This window comes from Acanthisitta chloris, unplaced genomic scaffold (genome assembly GCF_000695815.1).
Source record: "Acanthisitta chloris isolate BGI_N310 unplaced genomic scaffold, ASM69581v1 scaffold29254, whole genome shotgun sequence".
Lineage (NCBI taxonomy): Eukaryota > Metazoa > Chordata > Aves > Passeriformes > Acanthisittidae > Acanthisitta > Acanthisitta chloris.
The window spans coordinates 29,326-56,250 of NW_008669326.1; the positions used below are offsets into that span (position 1 = coordinate 29,326).

Here is a 26,925-nt window from a genome sequence, read left to right on the forward strand (position 1 = left end):
ATCAGTAAACATGTTTGTGTGTCTTTACATTAAGTGTGCCCTAGACTTTCTACAATTATAGTTAATAACAGGGACTGGATGTTGAGGGGTATCTCATGAAGCAGTTTCCCTTCTCTTTATCTATTTCTTGATGTGCCAGTGGATTTGAAAAGGACCTTCTTCGTTCAGGCTTCATTTTTGCTTGGCACTTCATTGTTTTTCTCCATTACTCCAGTTCTTTTGCTATACTTGAAGAATTTCCTAGGCTTCTGTTCAGAGCAGCCATTACCAGCTCTGCTTCACCTTCTAAAGAGATTTCTGCCAATAAAAAATTCAGTGGGAAGGTGCCACTACCTGAGGTAAGCAGCCCCTTGGGTGTTGTAGAACCCCAGGGATTTGCAAGCACACCCCAGGTCACAGACTTGATGCTTGCACAGGACTCTTTTCCTCCCCTAAGCTAAACCAATACCTTGCAATAGAAACAAAACAAAAAAACCCACTCATGTAAAGGATGAAGATCCTGGGTAAATATTTACCTTTGGGAAGAGGTGATGCAGCATTGCCACAGTTGTGTAATTGCATTTCTGTAGCTGTTACTACAGAAACTGCAGCATTTCCTGTAGCTATTATGATTAGAATGGCAGCGTGGTGAAGAATCAAGTCCTCTGTTTCAGTTCAGAGGCATTTTGGGCTTTGTTGACGTGGGAGGGTAGGAATCTGGACTTGGATTCAAGAGCTGGGTCTTGATTGACATTGGCTTTATCTCTAGCTTGACTCCAAATATACTGCTAATATTATGAGTGTTCAAGTTTATAGTCTGTTTCCATCCTTTCTCATTTTAGTCTTGCTTAGCAAGGAAGCATTTGCCAGGCTTGGAAAAAAAAAGAGAAGATGATACCCTCCTTGGGTCAGCAAAGGCCCTGGCTGCTTTAGAACAATTGTTGCATTCTTCTCTCCCACTTCTTTTCCTAGTATTTATTTTTAGCTCAATTACTTCCTTCTGGTTTTCTGTCGTTATGAAGGAAAAAATGGCTTAGCTTTGGAACCTGCAAGTTCCATCAAACTAGTGAAATCTACTGAAGAAGTTGTCTGTCAGTGGGTAGAACAAAACTCCTTAAGCTCATGTCCTCCAAAATGGAAGCAGCTATTTAAATTGTTCTTTTTTTTTTTTTTTTTCTTTCTAGAATGCTCCACGAGATTCAGAATTAGGCCAACCTCCTGGTAATGGGTACAAAATAAAAAGCAGCCCTCAGGAAAACAGCACAGAAAGACCTGGGGGTCAGGACATCTCAGATCCTCTTCCTGCTGCTGTGCCACTGGCTGAGAGCACATCCCCATCAATTCCAGGGCCTACAAGGTAAGAAATGAAGTTTCTTCCTGGGAATAGCATTGAAGCCCCGATGCTGTTGATAGCTGGGACCTGTGCATTATGTTTCTGTTGTTGTGTAACTGATTTTCAAAATCTATCACCCTGATGGATGATGATGATTATGATGATGATGCAGTCTTCAAACTAATCTGACACAACAAGACCACTTAATGTTTACCAAACTGACTTTCTTGCCTCACTGCATAACTATAAACAAGGCTCCAGCTGTTGTAGTAACCCTTGACCTAAACTTTCCATGCATTTTGCTTATACTAATAAACTCTCATCTGAGACAGAGAAACACTGAAGAGTTTTTTGTGGTTGTATTTGACTGAGAAATAAGATGTAATTGTAAACAACTGCAAAATGCTCAGCTCTGTATCATAATCCTCCTAAAAAGACCCAACCCAGCTAATATTCATTAGCACTGCACTCTTCTAAGTGTCTTAAAATTCACCTGAAAAATAGGACTCCTTGCAGAGCTCAGGTATTCTTCAGTCTATTCATGATGGCAGAAGGTGACATAGTCTGGATCTTCTTTAATATCCCAAAGAGAACATTTTGCCTGAAGCATTAATACTTTTTACTTGAATACCTGTATTTTCCCATGCTACTAGTGTTCTCAGCTGCTGCAATGAAGACATTATCTAATACCAACAGGATTTTAACAGGGGGCTGAGTACTTTCCAGTTCATCAATGTTACCTGAGTAGAACAGAATCATAGAATCCTGGGGAGGTGGTGGATTCACCATCCCTGGAGGTTTTCAAGCTGAGACTGGTGTGGCACTTAGTGCCATGGACTAGTAACCATGGTAGGGTTGGACTCGATGATCTTGGAGGTCTTTTCCAACCCGGTTGATTCTATGGTTCTATGATAGGTACCCTGAGTTGGAAGGGACTCACAGGGATCATTGGATGGAAAGATAAATTCAATTTAAAAGGAGTGGCAGTAACTTGCTGGTTTTAGGTTGTTGGCACATTTTGAAGTGTTCTCACAAATTTTCTTTAAGATTGGAGAATTCACTGCAGAAAGATTTGCTGCACTCTCCAAAGCAGAGTATCTGTAGATTGGACCTTTTTGTTTCCACTAACCCTGACGTTTCTGACTGACATTTCTTTGAAGGATATAAACTTGAGAAATGAAAAACAAGAACAAACAGTCAAGTACAATATTTCCCATGCTGTTAAAGCTATCCCAGGCAACAAACTCAACTTCTCCCATTGTTTATAAGAAATTATAATGATTAAGCATTTCTTTATGGAGAGGATGGTCAAACATTGGAAGATGCTTCCTAGAGAGGTAGTCAATGCCCCAAGCCTGACAGTGTTTAGAAGGCATTTGGACAATGCCCTTAATAATTTGCTTTAACTTTTGGTCAGCCTTGAAGGTGGATCACCTATCTCTCCCAATATTCTATTCTATTCTATTCTATTCTATTCTATTCTATTCTATTCTATTCTATTCTAAAATTATTGATATCATGCTGTAGTTTGTGGCAGTTTAAGTCCAAGTTCAAATATTAGGGAAGATCATCATTGACATTAGGGACATTTCAGGGAAGCTCAAGGACTTGACATAATCTAAAAAGACTTACCTGGAAACAGCAGCTTATTTTCTGGAAGGGACAGTTTGGCTGTGCTGTGGAGCTCTTACACTTCAGTAGGTGTTTGTACTTATGTACACACACAGAAAAGTATTTACTATTAACTCTATTTCTTCTAACTGCCACTAACACATCTTAATTATCTACTGAAAATAATAGTCTGAACCAGGTCAAGACTGCAAAGTCAATTTACAGTGGTAAAGGTATTTAGGCATGAAGTTTAAATGGTGAGAAGGTTGCACTTCTCTCCTAGAGATGCATAGCTATTTCTTTTGTAATCCAGCATTACTTTACTGTCTAGTACCAGGTCTATACATGAAAGGGCTTTTTCTTGGATGAGTTTCTCATGTCTTTGAGAGTCTCTCCATTTTCCTGTTGAATGAGGAAAGCCATAGATGTCATTCTCACTAGTTAGAAAAAATCAGTCTTGGAGTTATGATGTAAAAATTGGACAGGGTGAGATTTTCAGGTGTGTATTTGTTATTTCACTTAACAAATAGTACATGTATCATCTAGTTTGTAATTTCTCTTGATAGTAATGTGCACAATCACTATGTTGGATGTGTGTGTAATGGTAACCATGCTGTCCTACTGAAAAAAGCATACATTTCATGTATTTAGAACATGAAGGATTCTGATTTGAGACAGCAAAATAGTGGTTTTCTGCTGTTCTTATCAGTGTGCAGGTTATGGGAAGGGGGAAAAAGAGAGGAAATGCTGAGTATTGCTAACTGCAGATTTTCATAGGCCTCTCATGACTAACATTCCTGCAAACTGCAGTTGTTTGTGAAACTGCCCAATGACAGGTATGAGACTGTGTACCTAGAACTGCACCACCCATACACTGACTGACAGCACTTGTACCAGCATCCACCTGACACAGTGGAGACTCTTATCTTGGGCTTGGAATATTTGTGGTTTGGCTGCAGCGAGTGCAGTCTTTCTTTCTTTTTTTTTTTTTTTTAACATGAGCATAGTAATTTTATACTGTTCTGTAACTAATCTGCATGTTAAAAATAAGTGTTGCTCGAAAATTGCATAACTACAGTTGTTTAGGAGTTCCTTTGCAAAAATGTGAGTGCCTAAAACACTTGGACTTCCATTCCAGCTGGCTAAAACATCTTTACACTGCAGCAGGCAAAATTATGACTCGTGTGAGATGAGTGTTACATGGATGAGTCAGCTCAAAGGGGTTCAGAAGATTCTTGTTTCAGGAAACTTATTAGATGGGCAGGAGCTCTGGCAGTTGCTTGTTCCTTAGCCTTACTCCTGAACTGCTGGCACATGCCTGGTCTGGGTGGCTTCTAAGTGATATCCTGCCAAAATAGAAACAAAGACAATAAACGGAAGATCTTTGAAGTCCCAGATTCCTGTTTATTTTTAACTCACCCCTGCTTTGCACACATCTTTTCCACCCTGAAGTCTTAGTCTCAAGAGCGTGTGACCTGCTCTCTTCAGATGGAGAATCTCTGGGTGGAAAATTACCATGTTCGCTTTATTTCCAGTCTTCTGGGTCACTTTCTTCTCTCTTCCACAGATTCTCAGAGATTGTTTCAGTCACTTTTAAATTCTTGTCTTTTGGAATTCAAGATATCTGGGACCCTAACTTTGGAATAAGCTGTTTCAGTCCAATTGTTTTCACCTGTGTCTCGCTAGTTCTGTATGCTGAGAAGTAAGACCAACAGCAATTAATCAGTCAACCTTCCATGTGAAATAAAAAGTGCTGAAGGACTAGGATTTGAATAGATAGAATCAGGCTTTGCTTTGGTATCTGTGTGAGGTGTAACCATGGTGCACAACACACAGAGGAACATGCCTGGGGAATCCTTAGCTAGACAACTCTACCCCAGAGGCACTTCCAGCAGCTTTAGGAAGAAGCAGACACAGCAATTTGAAAGATACACCCCCAGAAGCAGTTCAGGGGAATAGTCACTCTTTGTGGATGAACTTGGCCTCTGTCCCACCTGGAGTGCTGCACACAGATCCTGTGGGACCCACAGAGCCACTGCAAAGGACAAGCTGAAGCTGCCACGCATCCTGTGGGATCACCCCTTCAGTGCTGTTTCCTGCTGCCTGTCTGGATATCTCAGATGGAGACCAGGAGCCAGTCCTGGAACTGGAACTGAAGCTCTGGCCATGCTTGCTTGCTGCAGCAGAAGTACAGCTTACTTTTTAAATGTTAGAATAATTTAGTTTGGTCATGCTTGAAATGGTGCATGGCCTGTGTTTTATTCTGTGTCTGGAACAAGGAGGTGAAAAGTGATTGGGGGTGGGGGAGAAGGGGAAGACACAGGTCCCGGGAGGATCATATAGATCATTATTCCTGCCTCACTTTTTCCTGAAAGCTTAGATGCAGAGGGAGGGTGGGGGAGGCTGGCTGCTGTTCACAGCCCTTTAGTGATGATGGATTTCTCATGTGTTTGTTTACCCTGAAAGTTCCAATGGTGATTTGCTTGGCCTCCAAATCTCTGACCTTCTTTGTTTTTCAGAGGGAAGGTGGAATTTAATTCCATGTTCCTAATTCACTTTCAATACCTCTTAGGGACAGATTAAAATGCTGAATTCCTTAAGTTAACTCAAATCCTCCAGTACACTCTGTCCAAATGTGTAAACTCAAGCTGCAGACAGTGATCTGTCACGTGTCAGAGGAAAGGGAACAGAAACACTTGAGAGGCAGCTATACGTGTGCTGTGGTTGCAGAGCTGGCTGTGCATTTGTTCCCTTCAGTGCTTTCTGAATTCATCCTCGGATTTCAGGCTCATGCTCCCGGGAATATAATCACTCAGGCTCTGAGTTACATCAGTGTGGATGGCAACCGTATGTGACCTCTGGGATTCAGAGGCTTCGGCACTTGCTGTTTTTCCCTCACAAGCATGAGTGGGTTGGGAAGGCTGCCTGTTCTTTCAACAACTACTGCATGGTTAAGAAGGAAAGCCAAGGAATAAGAAATGGAAATTTGAAATTATCGACAATTTTCTGTTGTTGTATCTTCATTTCTTGTTGTTTATCAAGTACATTGAACAGATTTGGGCATCTCCTAACCCCCATCCCTCCACACACACTCCCCCTCAGATAGTAAATGCTAAATGCCAGAGAACATTAGTCTAACTGCAGCTGGTTTTATCTTTTGGCCCCTTGCCTTTGCCATGGATGACAAAACAGAGTAGTGCAAGCTGTGACCAAGTGTTAATGGCAGCTGGATTGGGTCTGGCTCTTCATCTGGAAGTTTTTATGGGATATGCACCATAAGTCATCGATTTCTTAACATCCTTTACAGCTTCACACCCTAAACACAGACCAGGCAGTGCTCTCCTAATAAACATCTTAGTAACTGGGCAGGACTCTTAAATTGTTCCAGGATAATTCAGACTTGCCACAACATCTTCTGATGGTGGAAGAGGTTAACTATAGGTATTAAAAATTAATCAGTAAATTTGCAGCGTGCTTCCAAACAAGAAATTTCTCAGCAATTATTTATGCAAAACAAACATTTTAGGCATGTAAGGATTTAGCTCATTATTATTTGATGTTGTAACTGCAAGTATAGCATTCATATGGTCACTATGTTAGAGCCTTGGAATTGCAAATCCTTGGCAGTTTGCTTAGCTTCTAAGATGGGGAAAGGTTCCCTTTGATAGTTCTTGAGTGCAGTGGGACACATTTCAGGTTACAGATGCACCTAGGTCTTCGCATGAATGCATTTTCTTCTTTTTTTGTAACAAAACAATCAATCACATGCAGCACTTACTCATAGCAAAATGACTCTGCACACAGTTCTGGTGTTCTCAGTGTAAGAAGGACATGGAACTATTGGAGCAAGTCCAGAGGAGCCTACAAAGTTGATGAGACGACTGGAGCATCTTCCCTATGAGGACAGGCTGAGGGACTTGGGGCTGTTCAGCCTGGAGAAGAGAAGACTGTGTGGAGACCTCATAGCAACTTTCCAATATCTGAAGGGTCTACAAAGAGCCAGAGAGGGACTCTGTTAGGAACTGCAGTGATAGGACAAGGGGGAATGGGTTCAAACTGAAGGAGGGAAAGTCTAGGTTGGACGTGAGAAAAAAGTTTTTTACTCTTAAGGGTGGCGAGACACTGGCCCAGGCTGCCCAGGGAGGCTGTGGCTGCCAGCAGTGTTCAAGGCCAGGCTGGATGAGCCTTGAGCAACCTGATCTAGTGAGGAGGTGTCCCTGCCCAGGGCAGGGGGTTGGGACTAGATGATCTGTAAGGTCCATTCCAACCCCTAAATTCTATGATTCTATGATTGATTCTTTCTGCCCTAAACTGCACATGAACTATGAAGAGCTTCGTCATTTGCATGTTTTGTTTTAAATATGAATCATTTTTTCCCCTTAATAGTATTGAGCTAGATCAGATTACAAACAAAAGAGATCTAGTACCCACAAAAGAAAAACATGTTTTATTTTCCTGTGTTTAAATTTTCAGGTCATAGTTTTATGTTGATTGTATTAAACGATTTGTCTGAAACTACATGTTCCCTGCAGGTAATTATTGATTAATGTAGATTGGGTTTTACTCAGGGGAATTATCTGCAGCATGTGGTGTAATTTCCCTGTAGTGCTATTCCCTTTAAAAAGAGTGGAAGATAATGGGACTAGGTGTGACCTTAAGAGGTCATCTAGTCCATCCTTCTGCCCTAAAGCAGGATCAACGGTGCTTAAGGCATTCCCAACAGATGTTTGTCTAACCCCAGCATGTCTTGCAGACAGAAAAGCAGGATTGCAAAAAATGAAAAGGAAGATGCAGGATATGTTCCCTATATAGTTTTCCTTGTTATTACATCAGAAGGACAAACATAAACAGAAATATCCAAACAGGTCAGTCTGGGTATATCCTATTATGATTGAAAAATCAAACCTTTCAACGCTGTGTTATGTCCTGAATAAAACATTGAAGCAAGCTGCAGTAGCAGAGATGATGAATGTGTACTGCTTCACTCTAAAAGTGATAGTTTAACTTGCTGTCACAGCCTGTGCCAGCACTGTCATTTTAATTCTGTTCAGCATACATTAATTACAAACTTGTCCCAATTCCTTCATCTACTCCTGAGTAAAATGCACAAGTTTTCAGCATCACTGAATACCAGAAAAATTGTTCTAGTTGATCCATAATGCTGAATAGCTTAGCTCCTAGGATTGTCATCTGCTCTTGAACCTGCTACGTCACAGGTTCACTACTCTGGCTCTTGACAAAGTTGTTACTAACATGTCAGTATATAGTTCATGTGTTTAGCAATTGTATTTAAGAAAATTTAACCACTTCAGACATGTTTCACCATCCCTGGAGGTTTTCAAGACGAGACTGGATGTGGCACTTAGTGCCATGGTCTAGTAATGACTGTAGGGTTGGACTTGATGATCTTGGAGGTCTTTTCCTACCCGGCTGATTCTATGATTCTATGATTGTATGAAACTGTTTCATGTTTGATAGGTGCAAGTAGGAGTCTAATGTAACAAAGCAATCACATCTGTAAAGGTCTTAGAGAAATTTCAGCCAGATGAAGTCTGTGAAATGCAAATATATGATGATGAATGGTCTGTATGGTGAACATTACCAACATTTGCCTCCCAGATTTATTACTGTGTGTTTTCCAACTCTGCTGACGGAAGGGATTAAGGATAAGAATCAGAGATTAAAGATAAATGATAAGGAGAATTATTAACTGGAGATTATGCTTTCTACTTTTCCCACTACTCAGTTTCACAGAGGTTAAAGGGCTGAACCTCCACCTGTTTGTGTTCTCCTGACCACCATCTGACAGGAGCATACTTCCAGGGTGAAGAACCCTGGGCACAAAACTGCTAATGAGCAATTTAATCAGTAAGAAGACAAACCTGCAACACGAGCAAAAATCTGGAATGGCAATTGACTCCCACTTTTCCACCCCTCCCCAATTCAGTGTTGTGCTTTCTGTCCCTCCTCTTCTAATTAAGCCTCCCTGAGTGCAAAATTAATGTCAATAATCAAGTGTGTTCCTTCTTTAGGGAAAGCCTCTTGGCATCTCTCTGTTGTTTGTTCGTCATGTCCTGCTCCATATTCTCAGTAATCCAGCAGATACCAAATATTCCATTGGCATCTCTGTTATTCCCAGTGTTAGGAAGTTTTATATGGATAGGTGTTTTCAGTGTGCTAAAAAAAAAATCTGGGCAAATTCCTGAAAGTTTAAATAAAATATATTGGTGTTATAAATTAAATGTTCAAGCTGATGCCAAACATCACTGAAACTTGTTGAAGCTGTATATGTTATTGATATTTTACCTTAGATTTGAGGCTTGGCCTTGATATAGGCAAATTTCAATGGCTCTTTAAAGACTAGTTTATTTTCCACTGCAATGAGTCTGAAGAAGTTTTCTAGGACATAAGTAAATAAAATATATTGGTGTTATAAATTAAATGTTCAAGCTGATGCCAAACATCACTGAAACTTGTTGAAGCTGTATATGTTATTGATATTTTACCTTAGATTTGAGGCTTGGCCTTGATATAGGCAAATTTCAATGGCTCTTTAAAGACTAGTTTATTTTCCACTGCAATGAGTCTGAAGAAGTTTTCTAGGACATAAGACTGACTCATGTTCAGCTTTGGGTGTAGTCTTCTCCTAAAGAAATAGTTAGCTGGGCAGTCCTCAGTATATGGAGAGGTTTGGCCCCACCTGGAAGTGCATTTTGTGCATGGTAGCACAGCCCAAAAGGTTGTGTTTGTATAAACACAGTCCTAAACTGCAGGGACCCAAGAGCTTGTCACTGACTCACTTTGTCAAGCATTTTGTGTGTAAAACTTGGGCAGAGAGGGGAGGGAGACTTCTCAGATTTCTGGGTATTACTTAAAATCCCATCTATGCTTGGCCTTACAAAGGTGTTTTAAGCATCTTTTACAGCTCCAATCTATAGGGGACTTGGAAATGTAACCTGTTACTGCTAAGCTGTGGCAAAGCTGCAGTGAAGGGCTCACTGTGAGCCACCTCTCCTTGTATAGCTGTGCAATGAGAGCTCATTGTCACCACACTGACCTCCTAGCATTTCACAATGTGCTACCAGTGTATATTGCTTTGGATGGGATTTATTATTTCACGTTAAGTAAACGTTGCCCCTTGCTCCTAGGTACATTTCTACATTCAGTTTTGAACTGATATTTCACTCCATAATCCTTAAAGTGATGAAACTATGCCCAGGCATCAAAGGTGAGGGAGAGAACAAGGTTAACCTATTTCATCCCCTACAAACCTCACTGTGGAAACTGAGGTCCACACAGTGAACATGAGAAATAATTTCTCACAGCTAGTCATCTCCGTTTCCATTTTTTCTACCTTATCTGTAGTGGGTGGGGAGAGAGATCATATAAAGGGTTACAGCTTACACATACTGAAATCAAACCCTGTGATAAAATGACCTCATAGGGTGTGTATCATGGTAGAGCAGCATCCTGCACTTGGCAGGGTGAGACCTTTGACCTTTGGGTGAGAATCAACTGCACTGATTAGTTGGAGAAAACATCCAACAGATGGGCCCTTCTTAATCTGCTGCTACACACTACAGCACAGCCAGATAACAGCAGTTCCTGTGGATTGCACAGCCTTTAGCTTTGAGCAGAGTAGTCGCATAGAAGCAGAAACAAAAAGCCTTTCTTTGAGGTACTGGGGTTTTCCCAGTATTTTTAGCACTTTTTCCCATGTTGTTGCTGTAGACTGTGAGATGTGTGTCCCCTCTCCCCACACTTACGTAAGGCTTTGGAATGGTTGAAACACATGCTGTGAGCACAGTGGCTCTCAGGTGAGACTAGGGACATGGTTTCCAGAGTAATGAGCATTTAAATCACTGTGTCGGGTGGTTTAACTCCTGAAAGCAGATTATCAGCTTCTCAGTGCATGCACTGCATGGCTTTGAAATATCACTGGCACAAACTGGTTTTATCCTTTGCTTCATTTACTTCATATTCTTTTCTTCTTTATTGACATGAAACAAATAAACGTTTCCATTGTTGGCAGCGTCAGTAATGAAGGCATCAGTAGCTACAGTGCTGAAGAGCTATCCAGCCCAAATTCAAGCACGGTGACAGGACAGAGCACTACCTTGGAAGAGCAAGGAGGACAGACAGACTCTTATTTCTTACAGCACTCTGCTGAAGCAAGAGAGAGCAGCCTGCCTATCTCAGTGCCCTTGGCACACAGTGCCCAAGAACATATCACAGATCTTACAAGCAGCAATGACAACTTACCCACCTCAGACTGCAACAAAGCAGTGCCATCACCAGGTGCAGTGAATGACAAACAGGAAATAGCACATGCTGAATTTGTGGACAGAAGCCCAAAATGTGACAATATTGCAGCCACATCTGTGAAAAACAAGCCCAGAATCCCAAGCCTGGAGCACAGCCCTCCTGCAGCAATCAGAGAGATGCAAGGAGTCACACAAATGAGCTGGAGTGAATTGGGATCTCTCTGTCAGAGTGAACAGCTGGGTGGCATGAGGGAACCACATGTCAGCATGTTTCCCCGGGGTGAAGCAGCAGGAGATTATTTTACTGCTCAGGAGGCCGAGCAGGAGCGAGGAGTTTTGGAAGTAGGTCAGCTGCAGGCAGTAATGCAGCAAGGTAGACAGAACACAGATGGTGGAGAGGGTCTGCTAATGAAAAAGGAAACCTTAATCCTAAATTATCCAGCAACAGGAGGCTCAGACAGTGAGAAATTTGGAGCAATTGTGAATACTCAGGACTTCACTGAGATCAGTGAAGTCTGTAATCTACAGATGGGGGCTGAAACAACAGTTAAGGGGAATGAGGCAAATCCAGCTCTATCTGGAAGCAAAAGGAAGCAATCAGAAGCCTGTACTTTAATGTCAGAGTTGCCTTCTAACCCTCCAAATCTCTTCCTGGCACCAAAGCCTGAAGAGCCTTCGAGGGAATATGTGCCTGGAAATGATTCTCAGGATCCGGTGAGGAGTGAAGCAGTGAAAACAGCCTCTGAAAAAAACAAACCCATTTTTCAAAGAGAGCTTCAAAAGGCGTATGAGCTTGTTAGTGCCGAGCATTTCAGTGTGCCTTTATCATTTAAGCGAGAGGAAGAAGAAAAATCAGCTGTCATATCTGAAAGCCCAAAAGATGAAGCCAGTAGCAATGAAATTATAAAAGCTGATGATGTGTCTAGAGAAAGCACTGCACTCTCTGAAACAGAAAGCATTATCAGTCCCACCAAGGAAAATTCTCTGGGAGATAAAAGATTATTACTGGAAGAATATGCATTAAGTACCTCTTTGAGCAGATCCACAGAGCTGTATCAAAAAGAAATGGAGGTGGGTGTAACAGGAGAAACAAATGGAATCCGCACAGAGGAGACACAAGTGCCAGAAACCAGTGAATTACCTGAGGGCTCGAGTGGGGCAGAAAGACAACTATTGAGCTCTGTTCATAGCCACCACCAGGACACGGAAAACACTCACTTGAAACACAATCCTGAAGAATTCAGTCTGTGTGAAAACACTTCAACAGGTGACCTAGAAGGTGGGGGAAAGCCTCTCAATTTAGACAGTAACTTTATATCACCTGAAGACAATTCACAGCCTCTTGTTTGTAAACCTGAACAGCAAATGTGTAAAGAGAAAACTGCTGCCACAGATGACCTGAAGAACAAACTCGTGGCTTCAGCACAGTTTGCAAGGGAGGAATGCCCACGGAGTTTTGATGGCTTTGACACTGAGGCAGAAGGCAAAACTTCAGGCCAGACAGGCTGTAAGGAGACTGAAAAGGTTTGTTTAGCTGGTGCACACAGTTCACTGCTCCTCCGCCCTGGGAACAATAATATTAAGCAGAGTAAGCAGGATGAGTCCTGGGAAAAGGCTAGAGAAACTGTGTTGGAATCTGAATGCAAAGCTGAGAGTCAAGAAAAGCCTGAGAGCTCTAGCAAGTCAGGAGAAAGTGCAAAAATGCCCAAATTAAAACGTGATCTCCAGGGCTTAAATGAGTTGGCAGAGACTATGGGTCCCATGGCTGTACAAACCACAGAGGCCTCACAGGTTTCAGAAGCCAAAGAACAGAACAGTCACATCGCTCAAGTGCCTCACAGCGATCCAGAGCAGGAACCTGCAGCTGCACAAAACAGTGCTGTGGATGGAAAAGAAAGCAAGTGTGTTCAACAAGAGAAGAACCAAACTGTGGTAAAAAGTTCTGTGGAGGACAAAGATTTGGCACTGAAAAGTGAATGCAAATCAAATGTGCCAATGGAAGCTCAGCTGGAGCAAGTGGCTGCAGAAAGTCACAGAAATACACAGGTGGCTTGTTCAGAAACTCCCCAGGCTGCAGCTGGTACTTCAGGACATACTCCTCAGCAAGTTCATGTGGAGGGAGGGGGTGACAGCCACATCACTGCAAACAACTGCCCCTCTGAGAGTGACACGTGCAGCTCTTTGGTGGCCCTGGAGTGCAGCATCAGAGAACTGCAGGATGTTCCAACTGCTGTTCCCCAAGCAGAGCAAACGGAGAAGTTGGTGCCTGTTGCTGGTGACAGTGGCTGGAGTTCAAACACAGGACTTGAACAACATAAGCACCAAAGCAGTCTGACAGCTGTCACAAGAGCAGATGATCAGGAACACAAAGAAAGGGCACTGAAACCTGAACAGCCATTGGACCTCAATAATCACAGCAACATACCACAAATACCTCCGAACATTTCAAACAACCTTAATAAAGAATCTTCTGTGCGAGCTCCAGCACCTCTCTGCTGTGGCTCTGCCATGGCAAAAGAGCAGGCCCAGGCTCACCGCAGTGCCCTGGGGTCAGAGGATGTGTGCAGCAGAGAGCACAGGCAAAACGTTTCTAGTGTGACCATGCTTAATTTGCAAGATTGCAATGAGCAAAACAAAACTGATCTCAAGGCAGAAGAAAACTGCTGCAGTAAGCAAAACTCAAACAAGCCCAAGCAGGGTAATAATTCTTTGATCTCAGCTAGTCAGCATGAAGCAGCATGTCAGAGTGATACGTTTTGTAAGGAATCTGACAAGAATGAGCAGCCAGGCAGCGTTTGCAGGACAGAGGGTAATGCTGGTGAAAGCTGTGCTGCTGCTATAAACACTCTCCCAGGGACACAGGATTCAGCAAGTGCCACTAACATATCACAGGCTTTGCCAAGCGATACGGAAATAGCACACACTTCTGATAATTCTGAGAAAAATGAGCCTCAAATACCTCGTCCAGAAACTCAAAGGAAAATGCCATTAATGGCAAAATACTCAGAAAATATCCTGACTGCTGATGGGGGAATCATCCAGAAAGATGAAAACACAGATATGTTTTGTGAAGACAGTGCTGCTGTCACAGAAACAAGCAATATGAAGCCTGACAAAAGTCCAGGAGCACAAGGATCTCCTTCACCATTGCAGGCACACAAGGAAGTAATTCCCACTGATAAGTCATATAAATCCATCTGCATTCAAAACACAACAGAGCAGCCTGGTTATTGTCAAGCAGAATTTACAGCCCTCTCTACCCAGACCTCTGCACTCAGCCATCCTTGCCAGCAACCTGGAAACAGTATGGACAAGGGTACTGGGGGGGAATCACTAAATAATGAGCTGGAAGTTGTAGCATGCCAAAATGCCTTAGAAGGTAGCTCTAATTTGCAGGTTCCTGCAGGGCCTCAGGTGTCAGTGCACTTAGGTCCTTCATCTGGGATAAACACAGGTAAAACAGCATATTCAGAAAACAGTTCTGCAGGGGATATATGTGTGAGTGAACGAGATTGTCCAGACCAAAGTTTTCAGGGTGATGGAGACAGAAGTTTCACCCTGACAGAGACTTTAAATGTAGGGCAGAGTGCTGGAAACTTATCACTGTTCAATTCTGAGAAACTGAAGAAAGAGATCTCTGCAATTAAATCCAAAAACCCAAAAAGTGAGCCAAACTTCAAAGAACAGCAAAGTGACAGTTCAGCAGAGTCTCTGTTAGCTCTCCCTACTCCAGAAGGGAAGATGCTGAGCCTTTCATCATCACAAGAAGGCTGTAATGAGGAAATTGCAACAAATATCTGCGTAGATGACAAGTACGGTAAGATCTTAGAGAAATCTGGGAAATCAGAAAAAATGGAAAAGCTTTCAAAAGAGAATAATAACATAACCAGGGCAGACATCACTATTTCCGAGCAGTCTGCAGAGAACTCTGGAAGGGAGCATGAGGCTCTGAGTTGCAGCTCTCTGGACATTGGCTCCACCATCCCAGACTTTAGGGAACACATCAGCCAGATATTTAAAAAAACTCTGCACAGCACACTGAGTGCTGAATTACCCCAACTTTTGTCTGAAAACCATGCAGGCTTCAAGCAGAGTCCAGTGGCCAAGGATACAGCAGAACTGTGTGGTGCTGAGAACTTTTCAGAACCAAACAAGGCCAGCAAAGGAGTTCCTGAGGGCACCTCGGAGACAGAGGGGCAAGAGTTATCTTTAGCTACTGAGGCTTCCTGCAAAGCTGCCAAAGGCAAATCTCTGCAACAAGAAAACACTGTGGCAGAGCTGCCACCAGCAAGTCTGCAGGACACTGAGGAAAGCAGGCAGCCCGGTAGGTGTTTAGAAGTGGTCCCTAGCTTGGATGGCGTTACACCTGCTGAATGTGCTCCGGAAAATCTGCAAAAACCAGACAAACCCTCTGAGCAGGCAGAGAGCAGTGAGATGGAAAGAGAGGGAGGCGTGTGTGCTGGTCGCGTTGATCCTGACTCGCTAATAAGCTTAGGGATAAAGAAGCAAGGACCAGCTTCATTTGATGGGGCAGCAGCTGAGAACTTCCCTGCGTATTCCGACAGTCAGCGACAACGCGCCGGAGCTGTTATCTCTGCGGGCGATGCACAGAAGAAAGATGTAAAAGATGCTGCTGCCACAGAGGGAAACAACTTAATTACAGAGTGTAATGCAGAACCAGTTTCATCTGAAGAGGATGTAACTCTTCCTACTGGACGGTGCCAGGATCCTAAGCCAAATGAACAGGAGAAAAGTGAGTACGGTGATCCAGACTTTGCCAAGAGCATCTCTGACATGGCAGCTTCAACACTTGTCCCAGGAGGATCTTACAATCATGAGAAATTGCCAGACAATTTTAATGTGTCACCTGGGGAAAATCAGGAGGCACACATTTGCAGCAATTTCATGCATGACATTAAGTCTCAGGATGACATGCAGATGATACAGGATGATACAGTAAATAGGAAATGCTTGGAAACGTCGGCAAATTCACAAGACGCAGAGCAAGAAGAGAAAGTGCCCCTGCATGGGTTAATAGATTACTTCAAAAATGAAGTAAGCCAGGATGATTGCTTGCAAACTGACTTGAAACTAGAATCTAGCAGTATGACTGAGGGGGGTGTAAAAGAGAACAGTGACACAATATTAAGCACAGCAAAGACAGGTAATGAAAAACATGGAGACATCCCTGAAACAGGTACTGCAAGGATGTTAGTCACTGGTGAAGGTGACTTAGCTATAAACACGAGCATAGAAGAGCAGGAGGCAGAGCTGTGCAAAAATCCCTCTCCAGCCCTCCCTGTGATGGAGCAGGGTGCAAATTGTGCACGTGCAGTTCTCACTGGTGCTGAAAATCAGCCGAGCAAGATGCATTCAGAACCTGAGAGCTCACTTCGGGATGCCAAAGGAAAACTATCACCACTTGCATTAACCAAGCCTAAGAACCTTGACCTCAGTGAACTTCAGGACGTGGCTGTGGCAGGATTACTTACTGAAAGGTATTTACTTTGAATTACTATGTGAAGTGGCTGTCAGGACCCTGGGGCTGGATAGGGGTACAATTTTCAAGGCAGACACCCGTTGTCTGGGTGGTTTGGGAGGGAATGTTCTTAAATGCAACTTAAATATATGTTGCTTTTAAATGTGGACTGTGTGGAAAAAAAATAATATGTAAGGACAAAGAGATCCTAAAAGCTGAGAAGGATAGTTCTTACCTGTTCCATCTGCTGGTCCAGATTCCTGCCTTACCTGTGGATTTGCTTATGCTTCCCAGTGTTCACACCTCATAGCCTAAAGTTAGGCAGACAGATAGCCCTTCCTAGCCTTAAGGTAGCAGACTTTTGCCTAAGTTTTGGTGACCCAGTTAAATGAGACCCACGGCATTCACATGGTGGAGTGCAGTGTTTAAAAACAAGCCTAAAGAGTAACCCAGTTACTCACACTGTTACTTGTCTGGGCCTCCCTCTTATCCTCCCGTACAATACAATTGCATTGACAGTGCCTTTGATCACTGTGTTATTCAGTGTTTCTAGTGACATGGAGTTGTTTCAGATGTGAATTCTTCTGAGCTGGGACTTGTGGAGCCTCAGAGTTGTTTAGGGTTTTTTTTTCTATTTGTTTTCCAAATCTAGCAGTAACTGCTTTAATTAAGTTAAGACTCTTTTGTTGTTGTTATTGTTGTTTTTATGAGTTTCTACTTTGCTGTCAGAATCCCTAGTTTGATGTGCAGTTAACTTAGTATAATTATGATCTTAGAACAGGTGCTTTCCCTTTATCTAATCATGTCATGCTTCCTCTGTAACCTCAGCAACTTCCTTGCACACTGTCCCTCTCCTTCCCACACCAGAGGAGACAGCAAGAGCTGTAACTGCTGAGACAGAACAGGATTGTACAGTGAAAAGCTAAACTCTATCAGACAACATCAATGAATGGTCTGCCTAGGTGGAATTTTCTAAGTATCCCCAAAAACTTAGATAATACCCAGTGAATAAGGAGGGAAAATGTTTCAGTGCCACATGCCTTAAAGGTTAAGATGCTAAAACTGAAAATACCTGGAGCATTTCTGTTGTTGTGAAAATGTGGGGGAGTTCCTCCTGCTGTGTGTGAGTCTGGGGGGGAGGCTGAATGTGATCTAATTGCGTGAGCAGAATTTACATTAGAAGTGTTGGAAATCTGGGCAGCTATATGACTTTAAGGATCTGTCAATAAAGCAACAAGGAAATTAGCTCCTGATACTTCCCTCTAGTTCCTTTCCTTTGTGTTTCCCTGTATACTATGGGAACTTCACAGTGGGTAGCTTTAAAATTCCCCAAAAATTGCTGGCATGGGCTGGCTCAGAAGCCATAAAGGACTAGGGGCAGTGCATGCATTTGTCTGTGCATGTGTTTCATATCAGGGCGGGTATAGCTCTGTAAATAAATACCTGCGGCGAGCAGGGCAGGGTTCTTGAAACAGCTGCTGACAATTCATGGAGTAGTTGCTTAATGCTTGCATATGCTTCAAGGATTCATTATCACCTGTTTTTCCAGCGTGAGGGTTTGTATCAGCAGGCAGCTGCTGCTTTTGGGTTGTCTGCAAGTGGTGTCACACCCCCTGAGTGTGCACACTCAGGCAGGGGATGCTGCTGCAGAGCTTGGTGGTGTTGGAGGCTGAACACCAGGGACTCTCACAGGTACAGAGGAGCCTCTGCTTCTGATCAGGCTTGTTTCTTAGAGCAATATGTATTTATAATACAAAAGAACAGCAGAAAGCATTGGTTGAGCTGGCTGGGCTGTCTGCTGTTGACCAGTTTACTCTTCCTCTGAGATTAAAGCTGCTTGTGTGTCAGTGAATATATGCTGCTGTTGAGGAATGCTGTATTCCATACCCTGTGTGTGCTGGTCACAATGCTTGCTCTGCAGAGTGGTTTGTAGTGGTTTATTGCCCTGTAATCCTTACAGGAGATAAACTACTACAGCCATGCAAAATAAGGTGCACATTTCAGCTGACTGTGGGGATTTGGGCCTGATGGAAAGAATTCCAGGGAGGAAGACTCCTTCCCAGCCTTCTGAATAAACAGCAGGAAGAGGTAGATACATTTAGAAGGAAATGGTCCTGAGAACCATTCAGAAGCTTCTTTTTGAGAGGGAGAAAGTTCTGAATGATTTCAAAATTGTTTTCTTCCCCCTCCACTGCTTCTGTATAGCTCCATCTCTTACAAGATCCCTTATGCTGAAACCCCACTGAACTGTGGGTGAGGAGGCAAAGTGGTGTAATCTGACTCTTAAATCCTTGTTAGGATTTCTTCCTGTAGAGGAAATAGAGGAATTTCTTCCCATGGTGGCTATGCACTGGAAGGAGGGTGGTCTTGAGATGAACAGATGAGATCATGGAAGGGTTGGATTTTGGCAATCCTGTCTGTCAGCACTGAAAAGGAGTTAAAAAAACTTTTTCTGATGGTTTTGATGTTTTTAATTCTGTCTATTGAGTCTGTGACTAAAAACCTGTGTTCCTGATGGCCACATTTAGGCATCAAAATGTCATTCTTCTCACTCTACCATTGGGCATCCAGCTGCTTCATTTTGCTGTCTGAGTTTTACTTGGGAAGGAAGATCAGGACTTGAGTTGTTCAGGGGTTTTTCTCCCTTTGCAATGGATCCCCACACATCTGTAATGTAACCCACACATCTGTAATGTAATCCATACATCTTCTTTCTTTTATGGAGGGAGAATGGAAGTTCCTGTATATACAGGGAGTCCTTATGCCCCTGAAATGCTCCTGTTTGCATTATGGGCCATAACAGATGTTGAGCAGAGCATGGAACAAAACTGGAAACGATGGCAAAGTTTTAGGGGTGTTTGAAGGTGGCATGGAACTTTTGGTCACTTCCTGTAATTCAGCTGGTTGCTAAATGCAAACTGACATTGTCCCTTGGAAAAAGTACTGAGGGAGCTTTTTGAAGTGGAGACTGTGAAGTCATTCCCAGATGTGCATCTGTAAGGTACAGAGAACACATGGCATCCTTTGCTGGTTTGTTGGTTTGGCAAAATGCTCAGCTTGTTAACAGGCCTTTGGGTGTTGCAGCCTTGCAGGGATGCTCAGCTGGGGCTGGGTGTGCAGGGAGGGAAAAGCACAAGGAGCTGTAAGCACACTGCAAGTGTTGACACCCATGTTGTTAGAGAATGGAGAGTTTTACTGCATTGACTCAGATCTCTTGTAAATCTAAACAATATTCTTATATGGGAAGTATCTTGCACCAGTTGGTGTCAGCAAAGCTACTTGAAAAACATCCTTTATGTCTTATGCATTGGTCAGACAACATCTCTAAAGTTGGTCCAGATATACTCTTGGATTTGCTTCATGCTTTGTTCTTGCCATCAAAAATTGGCAACTTCACTAAGTCCAAAAAGAATGTTCACTCCTTAGTAAATACTGACTTGGTCTCTTTTGTCTGCAGAGCAAATACAGTATTAAATATTTTAACAGCCTTGCTGGATGAGGTATGGAATGTAGAACTGCTTTTCAGATCAGTCAAGTGGGTTTTGAGCACTAAGGCTTTGTGTCGTTAGCATCTGAAAACAAGAGTCTGGAGCCAAAAGGAAACTTGTCAAAACAGTGATTATGCAGCTCTTTATTTCCTTCTTTCTTAACTTCAAAACTGATTCAGGTGTGCAGCATTTCAGGACCACAAAAGAAAGGGAAAATAGGAGGTGATTTGCACATAAATAAAATGCACAAAATGTATTGGGTTATTTGTCTCTTCTGCCCTTCTCCCTTTGCATTTGAATTCTTTCTCTTTGCTTTCCTCCCATCCTACTCTCACTGTTATCCTCAGCAGGTGCAGCTGGTAGTACAGTTGTGCTTTTGGAGATGGAAGCAGCTCAGCCTGCAGTCCTGAACTGAATTAACTGCACAGGGAGTTCTGGGGGAATTTCTTCTGTGTGAAGTCTGAGATATTTAATTTTGGTATTTTTCTATTCACAGAAGAGTAAAGTAAGATAACTTTGCTCTTACCCAACAGGCATCTCCCACTGCTTTCTAGGAAGTGAAAAGGATTTTTGCCAACTACTCTAATGGATTCCATTGGCTGAACTGACTGCTGGTTTAGGCAGAATCTAAGTACTTATAAAACCCATAATTTATACAATGCTCATTTGGTAGTATGCCCTGTTGAATTCAAAGCACATTTCACTGACAAACCAGGTGTGTGAGACCATGCTGGCTATTGTTTTCATTTATTTATGTATGCCTCTGCTACACAAAAGTACAGAAGTTGATCACTTCTGGTCCTGCCAAATTGCTGCTACTTCTTGCTGTATTGAAAACATTCTGTAACACTCTTGAGAGCCTGAGCCACATATTCATAAGGTAGGCATTGACATGAGCTGCTGTTTTCACACATTCTTCTATGTTTCTCAAGACATTCCATTTATTCAGTGAATTGCTGAAGAAATCCAACATGGACACTGCAATACTTTGTCCAATGTCTGGACAAGGAATTTAGCATCAATTTTTGTCTTCTTTTCTCATCAAATTAAAAATTACTTTCAGATTACTATTTTTTTTCCTAATTAGATTTCCCCAGATGTATTTTTCAACTTTGCTTCTTCCAAGTAAGCTGCCTATTTTCTCAAAATTATCTTACAGTTCCCCATATTTTGTCTGTTCCAACTCTACATCTTCTGGTTTCTTACAAAACTGCATACTGGGGAGCTAGTTCCATGGTCCCTGTTTCTAATAGAATATGCAAAGTAGGATTAGCCCCAGCTTTGAACCCTGCCGAGGGCAGCTCTGAGAACAGCAATTACAGACACAGGAATATTCTCCATGACTTGAATGTGGCTTCCTTCCAGTTTCTTTGAGTCCTGGCCTGCTTGCATTGCACTGGTACTTCTCAACAGACTCCTCTGAGACATGTCTGAAGAGCCAAGACTCTGTAGTTCTTGACTCATCCTTTTCTGTTTTCCCTCCTGCTGCCTTTTGTGTTGATGCCCTTGGAGTTTGTCTTATCAATATTTGTCCATGTGCATGGAAGTCCACACAGACATTGTTAATAGCAGGTGGGGCTTATTTAGATAGTGCAATTCCTTAAAATTTGGGTAATCTGGAAGAGTAAAAAAACAGTTATATGGATCTGTTTGGGCCTGTTCATTTGCACTCACCTCTATAGGTTAATTCTTACAGGAGAGTCTCTTTGGCCTGTAAGTTCTGCATCTCAAATTGCAATAATAAGTGTAGAAATGTTAATTGCTCCAATCAAAGGTGTAATTGCTCTGGATTCTAAGGTCCCTGTGAAATGCTGAGTGCCACCATTCTGTGCTGTTGGAAAGGACCAGCCCTTGTATGTCATGATAATCTTGTTCTCCTTGATGAAATGTGCTTGGCATCTCCTCTTTGTTCACCCAGGCTTAATCCTTCCCTACTCTCCCCATTTGGTATCTGCCCTATTCATCCTCAGTAAAATAACCAGCTGTCCAAAAGTGACCAAGGACTCTGCAAGGTTGTTTCCAATTTAATTTCATTCATTTACTTTCTTTACCTCTTGGTACATTCCTTTCAGGACAGCTGTGTGAGAGAAGGCTATGGCTGCAGTCTGCCCTGAAAGCTAGGACATGCTGGGCCAAAATCTCTGCCCCACTGGAGTGATATCTGCAAAGAATTTGGCCCTGAGCCCCTAGCAGAACAGCCAGGGAAAATGTTAAGTTGTCCTCTGATGCTTTTGTACCCAGACCATCCTGCAGGCAGCATATCCCACTTGTCCTGCTTTGCTTAAATAAGGGGTGTCAGGTTGTTTCAACTGATAAAAAATCAAATTAGGAGGAGAGACTGTATGTAGACAAGGAGGATTTAAATGATTCATTGGCCTGAGCTGCCTGGTGTTTTCCAACCTCAAACCTGTCAATCTCAGCTTCTCTTTGTACATAGTGCTCTGAAAAACATGGAGCATGTGCTCCATGAAACTGAAACTCATCAAAATGCTTTTCTAAAAATTCTCTTTCAGCCTGTTTTCCCTAGCTCTTTTGGCTAATGAAACACAAACAGTGCAATCAATAAAGCCTTTTATTTTTTTTTAAGGCACTCAAGAGCTTATGTAAAATCTTTGGAATTTGTAACCATGATAACATTGTTATGCTCTCCTAGCTGATAGAAATATCAAAGCCAGCTAAGAATAACTCTGCAGCAGACAGAGAAGAGTGGATTTGTTTCCTGGAATGAAAGCAAAAAGCACAAATACATTGCTCAGTTTCTAACAACTAAGGAAGAAAATAAATGGACACTTAAAACTTCCATTTCCCCTTCCTAGCAATGTCATTAAACAAGTCAAAACATAGAGTTAGTTTTGCTGAATATTTAAAAGTCTCCAAGATGTTCCACATCTTATCTTTTTTCTTGAATGCTGTGATGGTACATGAAACTTATGTTGCATCCAGCATTCTTCAAATCTTGTTCTTCTGGTAGAAACTCCAAATAAATTTGGTTTGCTCAGGAAGTTATCACTGGAATTTGTGAGGCTTTGAGTCTAGCCTAGGGTTTGTTGGTCTTACTTATTTGGACATTTGCTAAATGGTACTTTCCCATCACTTTGATCCACCAAGCCATAATGGGTTAACATAAACTTTCCTTGTTTGTTTTCAAAGCAGAAGGTTTAGGTAGAAGTCTGGGAATTTAAAGAGACAGCCATCCCAAAGCCTTGCCAGTAAAAATTGCTGGCAAATGCACAACCTAATTTTCAGCCACCACAAATGATGGTTGTGGGCAATTTGTATGTGGAAAGTAGTGGAAATATAAAGTTAGGTGTTAGTTACAGACGTGGCTTGGCTATCTCAGCCAGGCTGCTCCACAGTTAATTGGGTCTGTGGTTTTGTGGAGTGAATGACTATTGAACCTCTGGTTAGGAAATGCAAAAGAGAAACTCCTCTTTAATTCTAAATAAACTGAGATATATTTATATAAGTTGGTTGCAAATGACCTTAAAAATTGAGACTAAATTTTCACAAAGGACAATTTAAAATCACACACATATTGTTCACAAGGACATGCACTGATAGGACAAGGGAGGATGACCTTAAGCTGAAGGAGAGAAGATTTAGATTAGGTATCAGGCAGAAATTCTTCCCTGTGAGGTGCTGAGGCTCTGGCACAGGTTGTGAAGCTGTGGCTGCTCCATCCCTGGGAGTGTTCCAGGCCAGGTTGCATGGGGCTTGGAGCAACCTGGGCTGGTGGGAGGTGTCCCTGCCCATGGCAGGAGGTGAAATGAGATGATCTTCAAAGTCCCTTCCAACCCAAACCATTCTGTGATTGTATGATCCACATTTAAAAAAAATGTGTCCTCTAGTATACACCACCCTGATGCTTTCTGGATTTTCCTTGCGGCTAACAGTTTCCTGGGAACTAGAGAAGGGCCAGGACTCCAGTGTGGCCATCCTGTGGGATGTCTCCTGCTCTGAATCCCTCTCATCAGCACACTTACCACTCCAGTCTGGCTCTGGCCTCTGGTGAAATCTTTTGCAAGCCTTTCCTTGGTGGCTCTTTGATGTGCAGCCAACCTGTCCCTGTGCTGCACCCTGACAGCCACCCCTGCCCTGTCATTGTCTCCCCAGCCCTGCTGGGAGGCTGCTTATCTCTTGTTTTCCTCTTGCTTTTCAGTTGATGTCCTCTCTCCTCCCCCAAGCCCTCTAATAAGGTAGCTCCAGAACACCTCAGCTCCGTGTTCCTGGACTCACAGCCTCTCAGGTTCCTCTGTGTAAGTAGCAGAGGGCACTGGGAGGCAAGTGGAAATGCTTTTGTGACAAAGGTGGGTTGAGATTGCTTCACAGTAGGTGAAAGGGTTTTGGCACAGCAAGAGGCTAATGAATAAGCAGGGAGAGGCAAGTTCTTTGAGCAAAAATGACCATTTCATTCCAAAAATGCTAACTTTGGTTTTGTTAGTAGGAATAGAGCTAGTCTGTCACCACTGCTTTGTGCCAGACTGAAGTGCTGCTCACAAAGAAAATAAAACTTTATTTTAATGAATCTTCCTCTCTCCAGGGTCTCCCTCCCCCTCAGGGCAGTGGTACCTGCAGAACCTATTTGTGAAATGGTTTCCAGATGACAAAAGAGGTTAATTCCCCCCAAAATGAGAGGGTGACAGAATCCTTGTACCTGCATCAAAAAATCACAGTAACTTTTTCCATGCCTGATTTCCTGCTGCCTGGGAGGCAGGACGAGAGAGAGCTGCTCTCCCTAGAGACTTAAAACTCTCAGCTTCTCAATCCTTGCTGTCAGAGTGGGTGCTACTGGCTCCCAGTGCTGCAGCTAAGTGAACTCTGCCCATAACACAGTGTTTGCCCCTCGATAAGCCAGACCTGGCAGCCCGGATGATGTTAGTAGTCTACATGTTTGTCACCATTTTCACCCATTACAACATCTTGTTTGGTGTCTGGGGATCATTTGGTGTATTATTCTATTTCCTGTGCAGGTATCTGAAATGTTGAAAGCAGCAGTGAGGGGAAATCTCTGTCATCTGCTTTCAGATTAGATGGGAAAAGTTCTCCTGTTACACAAAATTTACCTGAACAAAAAGTCTCTTCCCTCCCTTTTTCTTGCAGAAAATCAGACATGGGCTGGAAGGAGAAACAGTTCAAGAATTAAAAAAAAACCCTCATTAAAAATTGATGAATACCTTCCCCCCCTTGAAGTTCAGTTCTGAATTGATGCTTTGAGAGGTCCAATGGGTGTCATTACTGTGCCCTAAAATTAAAAGGAGAAGCACAGTCCTGCTAAGGACTGGACTGACATAGGAAGAAGAGAAAATGTCAGTTTTGTCACACAAGGTGTGGCTGGAACCACAGTTGAAGGGTTGAAGACATGGAATCAGCTGGGAAACAAACTTGGCTAAATTAAGTCTCTGTAGCTCCAGCATTTTATCTGGAATATCTTGATCGAGCATTTGGTAAGCAATGAATCTACCAACTCTTGCTGTGGGATAGATATCATAGATGTTTAGCCTATAGTTATTGTATGGTGTGTTAGAAACATGATAATGATCTCCCTGGGCAGAGACCAAATTAATTCCTTGGGTGCTGGCAGCCTGTTATGCAGTTTGGTGTACCTCCATGCAAAGACTTAATTACCTGTAAAGCCATTCTTTTGTGTTGTAATAGACCCACAGGAAACCTAAGGGATTAATAAGGGCACACAACTAATTAAAATTGCTCCATTTTCTTATAGGTAAAGAATCCTATGAGAAAGAAGGTAGAGAAACATATAGAAAGAAAGAAAGCAGGTAAAGGAACTTACAAGAAGGCAGGTAAAGAAACCTGTGAGAAGGCAGGTGAAGAAAACTGCAAGGAAGAAGGTAGAGAGAAAGAGAGAGAGACATAAAGAGAGAAAAGAGTGCAAGAAAGAGAGAGAAAAAAGGAGAGAGAGAAAGACAGAAAAGGGGAGAGAGAGAATGAAAGAGGAAAGGGGAAAGAGAAAGAGAAAAAAGAAAGAGAGAAAAAAGGAGAGACAGAAAAAAGGAAAGAAAAGGAAAGAGAGAAGGGGAAAGAGAGAGAAGGGGAAAGAGAGAGAGAAGGAAAGAAATAGGAAAGAGAGAGAAAAGGACAGGAAGAAAGAAAAGGAGAGAAAGAAAGGGAGAGAAAAAGAAAGGGAGAGATAAAAGGAGAGGAAGAAAGAGAGAGGAAAGAGAGAGACAGAGAAAGAAAAATAAAAGCAGGTAAAGAAACCCACAAGAAAGAAGATTAAACTAAATGAAAGCAGGTAAAGAAATCTATGAGAAAACCTGTGAGACTTCAGGAGCAGGAACTTAACCGAAGAATTCGACTGGGAATAAAATGGTTTGGTTCAGATTTAAACCCAAGTTACTTGTTTAGCTATAAACACATGAAGTTTCAGTGAAAGTTGTTAAAAACTTTGCCTCCTGAAAACTTACAAAGTCGGGCCAAACACCATTCCTGCCGCTTGAAACTTACAAAAAAAAAGAAAACCAACAAACCAACAACAACCTTGCCAAGCACCTTTTAAAAACCTTAGCAGCTATTTGTGTACTCTAAGCGTCACACACATCGTAACTTCATCTCTCCACATCCCCCTCCTCCCTCCAGCCGATGGAAACTCCGAAATTCCAGCGTAAAACAGGGAAGGGGGAGGGAAAAAAAAAAAAGAGAGAGGAAACCCCAGGTGGGAGCTGGTTTTGGGGGCTGGTGTGGGTGCGGAGCCGCCGGGCAGAGCTCGGGGCGCGGCAGCTTCGCTCGCTCCAGCCTCTTTCCTCGGGGAGC

General features: G+C 42.6%; 1 protein-coding gene across 1 annotated transcript in view; it reads left to right on the top strand.

The window, feature by feature from the left end:
- Positions 1 to 1,163: 1,163 nt before the first annotated feature.
- Positions 1,164 to 26,925, top strand: part of LOC103800878 — a gene marked incomplete at both ends in the record, with an annotated part of 37,096 nt that continues 11,334 nt past the window's right edge. The window contains 2 exons of the mRNA XM_009073269.1: positions 1,164 to 1,336; positions 10,956 to 16,685. Coding sequence (XP_009071517.1) covers positions 1,164 to 1,336; positions 10,956 to 16,685 — 5,903 coding nt within the window. The remainder of the gene's footprint in view (positions 1,337 to 10,955; positions 16,686 to 26,925) is intronic.